This window comes from Schistocerca piceifrons, chromosome 1 (assembly GCF_021461385.2).
Source record: "Schistocerca piceifrons isolate TAMUIC-IGC-003096 chromosome 1, iqSchPice1.1, whole genome shotgun sequence".
NCBI classification, from domain to species: domain Eukaryota; kingdom Metazoa; phylum Arthropoda; class Insecta; order Orthoptera; family Acrididae; genus Schistocerca; species Schistocerca piceifrons.
Window position 1 is genome coordinate 509748607 of NC_060138.1, and position 12982 is coordinate 509761588.

Here is a 12982-nt window from a genome sequence, read left to right on the forward strand (position 1 = left end):
ACGGAACTGTATGTACTGTGTCTTATCAAAATTCAGTGAGAGTCCGTTTACAAGGAACCACTTAGTAATTTTCTGAAAGACAGTATTGACAATTTCATCAGTTAATTCTTGTTTGTCAGGTGTGATTACTATACTTGTATCATCAGCAAAGATAACTAACTTCGCCTCTTCATGAATATAGAATGGCAAGTCATTAATATACAATGAGAACAACAAAGGACCCAAGACTGACCCTTGTGGAACCCCATTCTTGATAGTTCCCCAGTTTGAGCAATGTGCTGATCTTTGCATGTTACGAGAACTACTTATTTCAACTTTCTGCACTCTTCCAGTTAGGTACGAATTAAACCATTTGTGCGCTGTCCCACTCATGCCACAATACTTGAGCTTGTCTAGCAGAATTTCATGATTTACACAATCAAAAGCCTTTGAGAGATCACGAAAAATCCCAATGGGTGGTGTTCGGTTATTCAGATCATTCAAAATTTGACTGGTGAAAGCATATATGGCATTTTCTGTTGAAAAACCTTTCTGGAAACCAAACTGACATTTTGTTAGTACTTCATTTTTACAGATATGTGAAGCTACTCTTGAATACATTACTTTCTCAAAAATTTTGGGTAAAGCTGTTAGAAGGGAGATTGGACGGTAATTGTTGACATCAGATCTATCCCCCTTTTTATGCAAAGGTATAACAATAGCATATTTCAGTCTATCAGGGAAAATCCCCTGTTCCAGAGAGCTATTACACAGGTGGCTGAGAATCTTACTTATCTGTTGAGAACAAGCTTTTAGTATTTTGCTGGAAATGCCATCAATTCCATGTGAGTTTTTGCTTTTAAGCAAGTTTATTATTTTCCTAATTTCAGAGGGAGAAGTGGGTGAGATTTCAATTGTATCAAATTGCATAGGTATGGCCTCTTCCATTAACAGCCTAGCATCTTCTAATGAACACCTGGATCCTACTATATCCACAACATTTAGAAAATGATTATTAAAAATATTTTCAACTTCTGACTTTTTGTTCGTAAAGTTTTCATTCAATTTGATGGTAATACTGTCTTCCTCTGGTTGACCTGTTTCTCTTTTAATAATATTCCAAATTGTTTTAATTTGCCCAAGCCACACTCCTGTGGACATGGCAAGACTTCTCTTCCAGCATGTAATGTTGCTGGGCAATTGAGAGCATTCGTTTGATCTTCTCCATCCCCTGTGGTGTGATAGTCTCTGCTCACTCTGAGAAACCATTGTCACAGTTCATCACAGTTCTGTGACTTATTCTTATTTTCCATTCTGCGTTTGGTACATTTGGTGCTGCATGCGCATCTTTGTGGTTCATGCCAATGTTGTCCAGTACAGATATGAAGTTGAGGCCATTGAGTCACATGAAATTATTATTACCACATATCATACATATACATTTTCTTCTTCTATACATTTACATATTAAACCTCCCTCCATTGTTTCAGTCTGTATATTATCATCTCAGGTTATGGTAATCGTCAGCATATCTGCCTAGTAAGCAAGAAGACCCGGGTTCAAGTCCCGGCCACAGCACAAATTTTAATTCACTTCTTCAGCTTCCAACATTATCACAGATAAATTAGAGACTTAAATGTCTCAGGGAAAATTTAATTTAAGATCTATATGATCACATGTAGTAGAGCACTTCCCCATTACGTGCAATGCTTGGGTGCTATTCCAATGTCGGAGAGCCGTGGTAATAGTGACAACATAAGGGGAGATGTGAATTGGAATTTGTATTGGGGAGGGTACTTGACTTGGGTAGTTCACGCAGCTATGTTGACCATAATGTTGCAGTGGTGTAATGGTCAGCATATCTGCCTAGTAAGCAAATAGACCTGGGGTCAAGTCCTGGATGCAGCACAAATTTTAATTCACTTCTTCAGCTTCCAATGCAACCCAGAAGAATTGCCATCTCTTTTTCATTGCCACTACATAAAAATAATCAAGTTTTTCTTTTGCTAATGTATAACATATTTTGGTAAAATAAATGTTACATTTTATGTAACAGAGCAAATTGATAAGTCTTATTACTTTTTGTGATAGCTTTCACCAATTAACCCAGAAAAACAATTACCAACAATTTATTGTTGAAAGGAACAGCATCTGTAAGGCTTCATGGATCTTCTCCAGGGTGTATAAGACCTGGACAACCTGGAGATCTGGCAAAAGCCCGGGAATTTTTTCATCCGGTAGAAAACCGGGAAAAATCAGGGAATTTTTTTAGAACTCCGGGAATGTTTCATTGTTTTAGTTTTCTGTTAAATTTTTGTAATTTTGAATGGTAAGAACCGATACTCTAACAATGGATATTACTGTATCCTGCTACTGCAGAATAATACTTCAACAATAAAACATAAACGAGAGAAAAAAACGAGAATAACTTAAATTGCAAAGGAAATGCGCCGTATACAACAACGACACACAGTGCTCATGCAAGCATCTGCCAAGAGCAAAATGTGTCAAAGGGAAGTCACAAGTGTTTACATTAGATTCGTTTTAGCACTTACGAACGGGCTCATGCGCATGCACAGTTGAGTCGCGTTTGAGTAGTAGATTCTCCCGCTTCTGGCTACAGGAATGTGGCTATTGGCTGTGCAAGCAGTCGGAGCAAGCAGCTAGATGCTACCGGGAAAAGGAGGCGCCAATTTTCATATTCTTGAGGAAAAAAAAATTTGCTTCACAAAGCGCCTAGCATCCAGCGCGCGTTGGCCTATCGATTATTGATATGATTTTGAAACTCATCCCTGTTGGTTTTTGAACATTTTTGAACACATTTTAAGTTGATTTCTGAATGAATCATAAGTTGATTTTTGGATGCGTGCATAATGTATGTGATGCCTCTGTCAGGTGAATCCTTGTCGCATCTAGAAATAAACTTTCCGCAGAAAAAAGGGGACGGGACTATACGAGCCGAGTGGAGTAAAGCCGAACGGATGAATGCCAATCGCTGTCTGATTATATGGTTGATATGGTTTGCGAATGATCAGTGTTGTTATAATTAATAGCGAAATCCATAGATTCAGACTACTAGAATGGAAATAAACGACTAACAGGAATAACAGGTGAGAAAGGTTACGTATTATCTTCCTGGTGTATCCAAGAAAATGAAATTTTGACAGAAAATTTTAGGCCAGATCGCTACACTAGTAAGGACCAGTTGTACAGTCCCCGGCTAGCAGCCACTTAAGTTCTATTCTGGAAGTAACGCGGAAAACATGTTGTACGAACGTGTAACAACGCCTAACCGGAGAATAATTGCGGGATAACTAAACCCGTGATTCTGGCAGGGGTAGTGAAGTTAATTGGCGAACAAATTTTGACAATGGCAGGAATAGCTACAGAATTGGTGATGACAAAATTGTTAGAACGAGAAAGGAGAAGAAACGGGGTCATCACTCAAATTATGAAAGAGTAAGACAATTCCAAATTTATATAAAAGTTTCGTTATACTACTTTGGATCTCATGCTCGAGAAATTGGTGCGTATGAATGAAATGTGAAACTATTTCCTAACATAAATGTTTTTGCTTGTAGTAGGCCTAATAGGCATTTGATGTTGGTACTTCGTGAGTTATATTCTGTCGCGTTATAATAATGACCATTTGTGCCAAAACAGTCTCGTTTATTTGGTATGTGTTACAAAATTGCTGCAATATTGGAAAGGCCTATTTTGTTTTATCTAGCAGACAGTGACAGAATAGATGTAATCAGATTGAGAAACCACGCCAGTCTTGTATATTATTTGTATTAACATCTTTTTCAGCATTAGGTTACGACATTTCGATTTTTCATGTAGCGAAACGTTTGACGAACTTTGATGAGGTAATAGATTCTTTCGCAGAAAGGAAAGCGTGCCATGTAAAGCTGTAGCAAGATTGGAGAGAAAAAAATGCTAGCAGCTAAGGATTGAAGAAACGTGTACTTTCTTGCTTGTCTCTTGTCTTTATTGGTTTCATGCATCTTTAATTTTATGTCACACAAAACAGCAAGTTAGTAGCTAATAGGCAATAAAGAGGGCAAATTTTCTGAAGAGTTCATGTTCTCCCGATTACAAGTAATCCCATCCGCTATTAATTGCGAGATTCTTTTTTAAAGAGGGGTAGGCTGCCAAACCGGCCGACTGGGAGCAGGAGAGGCACCACAGGACATTTCAGTTTCCATTGTCCTGAATTTAGTTTGATGGCATTCATTACAAAATATACACGTTTCAGTTCCACAGAGCAAAATACAGTGACGTGCGATAGAGGAATGCTGTATGAAGAGGTGTGGGACTGCACTTTGGCACACCTGAGAACAAATAAGATGTTTTACATTTCGTCGAACACATATGTTTTATGTTTCAGACTTCTCAGAAAGATTAGCGCTACAGGGTCAAAATATTTTTGAAAATTCGATTTTTTTTTTTTAGTATTGACACGATTAGCAAATATCGTAGATCCGGGGCAGATGTGGAGAGCAGTCTGAGTTATAGTGGGTAGTCACCACGTGATGAGTGTTTACATTTAGTGATTTTGCTGTTTCCCCTTCGTTTACTCTCATGTAAAAAAAAGATATCTGTGGCCAGGAACTGTCAAGTGAATTAAAATACATTCACATAATTAACCGTTTCCGCAGAGGCAGACAATGTATTTGAAGCGAAATGTTTAATTCCACAGTACTGGCTAGTTTCAACTGTTCGCTGCATTTCAAATGCATGTTTTCATCTTCTAGAACATACGGCATTACATCATAATAAAAAACCAAATATGATATAATACAGTACTGGCACTCCAAGAAAATTTACATCCCGAAAACCACACTGAAAATCTTAATATGAGGTCGAGGTCTACTTCATTTCTGGAATACGAATGTGCACTTTAAATGTACACATTTTAGTATGGTCCACGAAATTCTGATGCTCGTGGAGTATCCTCTGATGCCTTGTTTCTTTTATGACACAATGTATGATCTTTCTATGTTTTACACGTACGTAGATACGGGCTTCCTACGGCATGGTAGCTGAGCAAGCGTGGTGTTGCCTGTTATCTGCGCTCTCTGGCAACTGCTGAAACGAACCAATTTGTAACACTGAGTCTACGGAGCGACAAGCAACTACGGCACTGGAGCCACAGACAAGTTTTCCAAACAGGTCGCGGGAAAATATTGCGAATGGTTGTTTGAAAAGCGTTACTTTCAAAGTAAATATCCTTTTTCGTAAGTTGAACTATGTGCGAGAATGTACCATGTATTTCTTAAATCACAGAGGGTTTGACTCTCATTTAAAAATCAACTCTCTGATGAAGAGCCATTTAGAAGAATTTCGAACCCTGAAGATCAGACATTTATGTCATTATTAAAAATTTTACTGGCACATTTGTGTGATATATCTTAAAGTGTAACATGCAAAAAAAAAAATTTCAACATTATATGCGAAAGCTTAGCTCCTCTTGCAGCTTATTAACCTTAGAGACCAATATTATATGTGAAAGCTTTGCTTTTCTTGTAGCAAAATACGTATACTAATTTAAACTATTGACTTTCCCCGTTTGTGTGTTCGTGCTACTTAACAGTGATGTTGCTGTTGGCTCACTACATCAAGTGTCCTATGCTCTGGATATCCGCTGTCATCGGCTGGTGAGATCACGACATGAGCTATGACTGCCTTACAAAAGCGCACCTCAACCTCGATTCGGAAAGTAACATGCGGTGTTTGATGAAATTCCAGTGTATACTTTCATAATACGAAAATACGCAGTGTACATTTTGCTGCACATCAAAGATATTTCCAAAACGTGTCTTTTTCCCTGAGTTTTGTTTTGTAAAGTACCGGGAAATTCTATGCCCATGTATAAAACCATAACCATTCAAAGGACTGATAAGTTTTGCAGTTCCAAGGGAAAATATACTGTCACTTACCATGGAAAAAGTGTGTTTTCACCCGGTAGAAAGCGTATTTTTAACCGGGAAAAATCTGGGAATTTTTTTTCTTGGCTGTGTATACACCCTGTTCTACTCTCAACATTTGTGTCCTATGCTGCAGGTACAACTGTCGTCAGATTATTATTATTATTATTATTATTATTATTATTATTATAAAGCATATGGTGGAGAACTAAATTGTTATAAATGAAAAAATTAAATATTTTAAATAATGGTCCATGATAACAAATTAGAGCCAAACTAGATGTTACTAAAAATTACCTGTGACTGCACTGGAAACAGGAGTAAATTTGTATGATTTATATTTTCAAAACATTATCTCATTCATACAACTACTTTAGTAGTGCCTCTTTTCTTGCCCTGCTAGCACTGCATCCATTGAGGAAATCTGCTCTAGCTACAGGCTTGTTTGCTCAAAATTAAGAAATAATTTAGGAAAGAAAAGACCTAAGAAATTATTGAAGATCTATAAATTTCTGCATGCTTCCAAAAAGTAATAAATTGTACTTTACAGTCATTATGATTTTAAATAAAGTTAAAGTTTTTTCTGGGACTGTAAATGATACTTAGCTGTGTTTCTTAGTTTGCAAGAAAAGTTGAAACACTGTATTAATAAAATCTACCCATAATGTAATTTGGAAAACACTATCAAGATACAAAAAACTTCTCTTACAGTGATGCTCCAAGTGCAGTATATTCAGATATGTAAATTTATCTGTCAGATTAGCAAATCCACCACTACCTTCAGGAAGCTGGAAGAAGGTACACTGTTGAATTTATTAAAAACTGGAGGGGCCGGGATGGGGGGATTAACTTGCTAGTGGGATTGTCTGCAATGAAAGTATGTTTGTAGCAACACAGGCATCCAATGCCTGTGTTGCTTCAAACATACTTTTCTCATTGTCATACAAAAATGTGATAGTCTGTTAGTAATATGTTACTTTAGAAGTAGGGTGAACAGTCAAAATAATTCCTGTCTGCATGAAATGTATCTCCTCAGTTGTTGAGGAGTAATCATGATATAGTTAGTGCTTTGCAAGCCACTGTCTTCTCATCCATAGACAATTATTAGAGTAAGAAGATTTGTTCGATTGTGATTCTTGCAGTATTGTTTACCACTGTTTCATGTTAGTGTTTCTGTAGTCGTAGTGGTCCATGTTGTCAAGGTGCCTTAAACCTCAGTGTACTTACAAAGAAAAATTGTACTTAAGTTGTCATTTTCTGTGCTTTAGTCTACAAGTCCAAATAATTAATGTTGGTCTTAGAATTAGTAATTGGAATTTCCTTTCTGTAACATGTTTTAAGTATAAGTATTACATGCTGTTTATGTGAATAGATTTCATGCATATTTAATGCATTTTCTTGTTTGCAGATTGAATATCTTCAGCAAATCCAGTTTCCAGACGTTATACACTGGTTTGAGAGGACTGTAGTGTCTGGTAGCAGCAGAAGACTTTCTATTCAGGTAAAGAGACTGAAAATCAATTATTTCCACTTCATTTGGCATTATCTTGCCTATGCTTCTATTTAACTCGAGTTATTGTAATATCTGAAGGGTAAAATGTAAGAGAGAAGATCAGAAAGTAATGCATAATAATTTCATTAGCAAAAAGGTTTAATAGGTAACAAAACAAAATGAATCACAAACAAACTTACATCTTTTACCTACTTTTCTACATAGTCAACAACATTCTCATCACATTTCTCCCATTGTAGCACCATTTTCAATGTAATCTATTTGTTGAAGTCTGTTTGGTTGGAGTATAGCCATCTCACTCCTGCATCTGTTTCAAAGCATTGGCCGGCCAGGAATTTCTTCATGGGACCAAACAGATGAAACTCGAATGATACAAGGTCCAGAATGTATGGTGGATGCTGGAGCACCTCACACCCAAATATGTCAGTTTTCTCACAAATAGGAATAGCAACATGGGGGTGTACATCGGCATTAATGTTGTCGTGTTTGTCACAAAGGGCATTGCGTAACTTAACCAAAGTTTTAATGTAGCCTGCAACATTCACAGTGGTCCAGTGTTCAGCGAAGTTCGCTATTAACATTCCATGCATATCCCAGAACACTGTCATAAGCACATTCCAAGCAGACTGACCCACTTTGAATGTTCTCCGTACTAGGGAACCAGCGTGTTTCCACATCATAGAGCCATGTAGTGGTATGCCCATGACTCATCACCAGTGAATTCCTTTCAGAAAGTCATGCATTTCTGTGGCATAACATGTTAAGTTATCCAAGCCTGCCATTGTTTGCAAGCCCTTGCGGTTGTCTGTCAGCTTATTAGGCACCTAGTGAGCAATAACTTTACAAAATTTCAACATGTCATGAACGGTATTGTACACTACACCATAGGAAATGTTGAACTGCTTTGATAAAAATAGATCTATGGATGGCTCTAACATTTGCAGGGTTGTAGCTGTTACCAGCCACCTGGAACATGGCGAAGCACTAAGGTTCATGTGGCTCTCTTAGAAGAATGCACAGCAGCTGGAGCCATTGTTACAGTCTATACAGTCATCCCTGTACACACTAAGCATGTCACTGTGCGTTTCAGTCAGTTTATGCCATTTGGCCCACAAATATCAAACTGCACTTCGTTGCCCTTCACAAGTTGATTACAGTAACAAGTGCACTATATTTGTTTTTGTAGTTCATATTTCTCTTGCTAGATCTGCACATGCAAACAAAATATGCTTTGCAGTGCAAACTTCAAACTATATTGTCATCAAACTTCAACATAAGAGTACTGCACGCCATAGACGAAGAGAATGATGAAATGTCATATTTTAGACATAAACATTTCCTAAACTGGATAAGAGAATGAGCAAGCTTTACAGAGAAACTTCAAGGAAAAGAAAATGAGTAGAGTAGTTGGTGGTGGAGAAGAATGGGGAAAAGGTAGAGAAAGTGAAAAGATTTCAAATCAGATGGCTCTGAGCACTACGGGACTTAACATCTGAGGTCATCAAGTGAAAAGATAAAAGAAGACAGAGAGTACAGTTTATTGTAAATGTTTTAGAGAACTTGAATCCTAGGAAACACACATAGTAACATGTAAAAAAAAGTTCTTTAAGATGTTCAAAAATTAGTATATTGTTGTGGAGTCAAATTATTATATTAATGTGTAGGGACAACTGGTCTTACAGGAACACAAATGTATTTCAATAAACCAAATCATTGAAAGCAAAATAAAAGATGTAGAAAATTTGTGTCAGAAACAGTTGCTCTTGTCAAATTTTATTGCTTAGTTCTTACCAGTTTGGCTGTGTCTTTATGAGACTACTTAACTACCTTTAAAGAGAAGTTGAGAAAGGACACATTAGGAGATTTAGTTTTGATGTAATTAAATTTTTTGTATGAAACTCTAATAAGTCCAGTAATGTTAGATAATGAACAACAAGCTCTACAACAAAGCATGCTAGATACTGGGAAGAGGATACAAGGGAGGAATAATCAGAAGAATAGGAACCATATGGCAAGATATGTAGGGTTCAGATATCATTGGCAAATGCTATAGGATTCAAGCAGAATGATACAGTGGTTGGATGTGTGATGAAAGTTATTCCAATTAGTCCGGGGAGGAAGATGCATGGAGCGTCCCATATTTCATAAAAGTCACTACTCTTATAGAGACATTGGTTCATGAATTCCAGGCCAAGTTTGTATTGAGTAACATGAGTTATTTTTAGAGTGGCCTGTAGCTTTAGATTTGAGTTAGGTGGCATGAAGAACCTGCTGGAGGAACAGTTTGGTGCATTAATTATATAACAACGCTGTCCGTGTCCCTGTCCATGTTTTTTATTTCTTTCTTTCCTTAAATAGAAGCCAATACTGACTTTGCCAAATTCCAAAAAGGCTGTTGGAGGGTTGTAATGGCATTTTCAGTTTATATAGTAATATATAAACTTTAGATAAATTTCTCAATGCGTAAGTTCCTTTTCTTAATAGTAAAATTATGGATACTGCATTGTATATTTTTCTTTTGTAATTTTAGTTAAAGTGTAATGCAATGCAAATAGATAAAAAGCTCTTGGGTTCTGACGTGGGTGAGAGTGTTGAAATACCATGACATCTTCACATGTGTCGTACCCATTATCTTCTATTCGCCAGAAGATGAGTATGACACTTTTCAAAATGCAGCAGTATTACAACACTGCCACGTGGCTGAACACCTGAATGTATACAGTATGCAGCAGCCTAGACTATGTCTACATAATGACAATGAGCAGTTAGTTGAAAATTATATTTATAACTAAACTTTTTAAGTCTTCTGTAATAACTTCATTACAGGTCCTACAGCTGAATATTTTTTAATAAAGCATTATCTTCATCTTGGCACATATATTGTTTTCAGTCATAACTGAACTTTGAATAGTCACTTCTAGATGATTTTTATTATTGTTTATTCAATGTTGAACAGGAGTGGCTTATGGTAACAGGGTTGCCATAAATTCTGGAAATCAGGGAATAACAGGGAATTTCAAATGTTTCAGGTAAATCAGAGATCTTGTTTTTGTCTCAGTAAATGAAATGGTTTGTTTACTGAGATGTTATGCTTCGTCGCTGGCTGGGCGCAGCCAGGTATGCACACCACTTGCATATTTCCTCATTCTTACTGCTTCTCCCCTTCCTACCACTCCCCCCAGCTTACAGTCAGCGCTGCCACCACTACTTGCCACTAGCCTAGCAGCTGCCGATGAGAGGCAGGGAGGCGTGAGGAGTGGTTTGTTTGGATCTGATTCTCAAAGATTGTTGATGCAGCTGCCAGAAATGATGGTCATGTGAGCATGACTTGTGTGTGAGTGATTGTGTGAATATGTGTGTGCACTCTCATTTTCTGACAAAGGCTATGCCTGAAAATTTAGTTATTAGAGGGTGATTGTTTTTGCTACATGCCTATCTGTGGCTCAGCAATCATCTGTATGGTGAAGTGCTACCTATTTTCATTTGTATTGATTCACAGAGTATTTGCACAAGTTATCTGTTATGGATTGATCACTGCACTCTCATTTTATCATCATGGCATCTGTGACACATGAATAGCTGCCCACAAGAGTGAACTTCCACGACGGGCCAAAACCACAGGCCATTTCTGCAGGTATCTCTAACAGATCCGAAGCCCATCATTTCCCACTAATGTGCAGGCCCTACCTGTTGGATCTAGTCTCATCCATCTCGCTGCAGGCAAGGTCAGTTTCTGTGTGGCATAATGTGGCGGAGTTTCATGGATTATCCATTGATCCAGGACTGTGGTGCTCCTCGGCAGGTGATGGATTTCAGGAATTGCGACTTTCTCACAAGTACATTGTGCAGTACAGCATTTTATAGACATTATATTTATTCTAGTACACTTTGGCGTTTTGAAAGTAGTTTATTTATTAGAAAGTATGGACGATAAGAAGAAAAAAATTGTAGCAGTTACTGGCAGTTTGTACCCTATGTACACGTATATTTCTTGAAAGAAAAATAGACATATCACGGTGGGCAATAATCAGCAATAGAAAACATAATAGAACCAACATTTTACTGATGGCCGCCTATAGTATTGGTCTACACAACTCTTCCCCACTTTATACATTTCTTTCAAAGAGGCCTCCTTTTTTCTGAGTTTTTTTTGGAAATCAGTGAAGATATTTTAAATCTGTTTTCTGACTCCAAGGAAATGCGTATTTCTGTCACCAAATGTGTTTAATTTTATTGAAATAAAATAACAACAGTGGTCTTATTGAAACACATATACAATTTGGCTTGCTTTCTACATATAAAAACTGTTCATTACAAAATATGTTAATGTTAGTACTTAAGATTTTTGCTCATACGGGGGAGAAATACAGAAGTCCTTACATTTTTTGTCAACTTCTACCACTTTCGACGACAAGAAGCGATGTGTAGCTGGTTTGCCAAATTCACACCTCTCTCACATCAGCTGACTTACTTGGGATGCACAGCCGATCTTCTTCCCGGGAAAGTCAGCCATGTCGATCTCCAAAAACTACTTCTCTATATATGACACAACTTCCACAAAGAACAAATTCACCATTTCTCCCATAAATATTCGAAAGTTTGCAAGTCTACCAATTTGTCTCGCATTAGACTCGATTAAATACATTTACAATAACATTGGTTTAACAACCATATAATTTATGAACATGTCTTGCTTCTAGCAAGTCCAACACATGAATTACTTAAAAGTCTAATTTCATTTCTTCATTTGTCCTTAGAAATCATCCAGTCACTAAAAGCACAGGATAATGCATGAACACTCCTTGTTCTTCTCTACACATACACTGAAACTCTATGGATTGTGCAGCAGTTACTCGTCGGCCGCCCCATCCACAAGTTGCTCATGAATGTTTTTAGACCTGCACACACAAACATGCAGTGTGCAGTAGGTCAGATTCGTCTATCTCACACTTCTATTTAAAATATCCTGTGTTCGAGAAGGAGGAAGACCAGGTGGTTCTAGAATTTATGCAGAAATTCTTGAAGCAATACATATCCCCCCCCCAGCCCCCAGCCCCCAGCCCCCAGCCCCGATTGAACACGTGATGTTTTATATACAATCATTATGTACATTTGTATTACATATAATAACAATTCATATTTCAACAGTATACCTTGTTCTTTTCATATCCGTGAATACCAGTTTTCTTATTATTTAGCTATTCCTTATTTTTTTCATTTTACTTTAATTTTAAAACGTGAACATTTCAATCAATGTTGAATTCGTTTTCTTATATCTAGGAATCGTGAGGACTAAACCTTCAGTTTCCAATCGTAATCTCCAGGTGTTCATAACACTTGAGTACTTTATTCTTTATTCTAATTCCTTGTACTATTTTTTCCTTACTACGTACTAGTATTATTATTTGTAGTAGTTTGTAGTCTGGAGGAACTCTGGGCAACTGAAAGTGTTCTTTTCAACATTTGTAAATTCACATAAAACATAATAAAAACATAATATGTCTGCTTGTGTCTGTATGTGTGGATGGATATGTGCGTGTGTGTGAGTGTATACCTGTCC

At 37.2% G+C, this 12982-nt stretch overlaps 1 protein-coding gene across 2 annotated transcripts in view; it reads left to right on the top strand.

The window, feature by feature from the left end:
• Window positions 1–12982, top strand: part of LOC124796652 (nardilysin-like) — a 381435-nt gene that overhangs the window by 315352 nt on the left and 53101 nt on the right. For both annotated transcript variants that reach the window (XM_047260712.1, XM_047260713.1), the window contains exon 19: window positions 7318–7410. In XM_047260712.1, the coding sequence (XP_047116668.1) occupies window positions 7318–7410 (93 nt within the window). The remainder of the gene's footprint in view (window positions 1–7317; window positions 7411–12982) is intronic.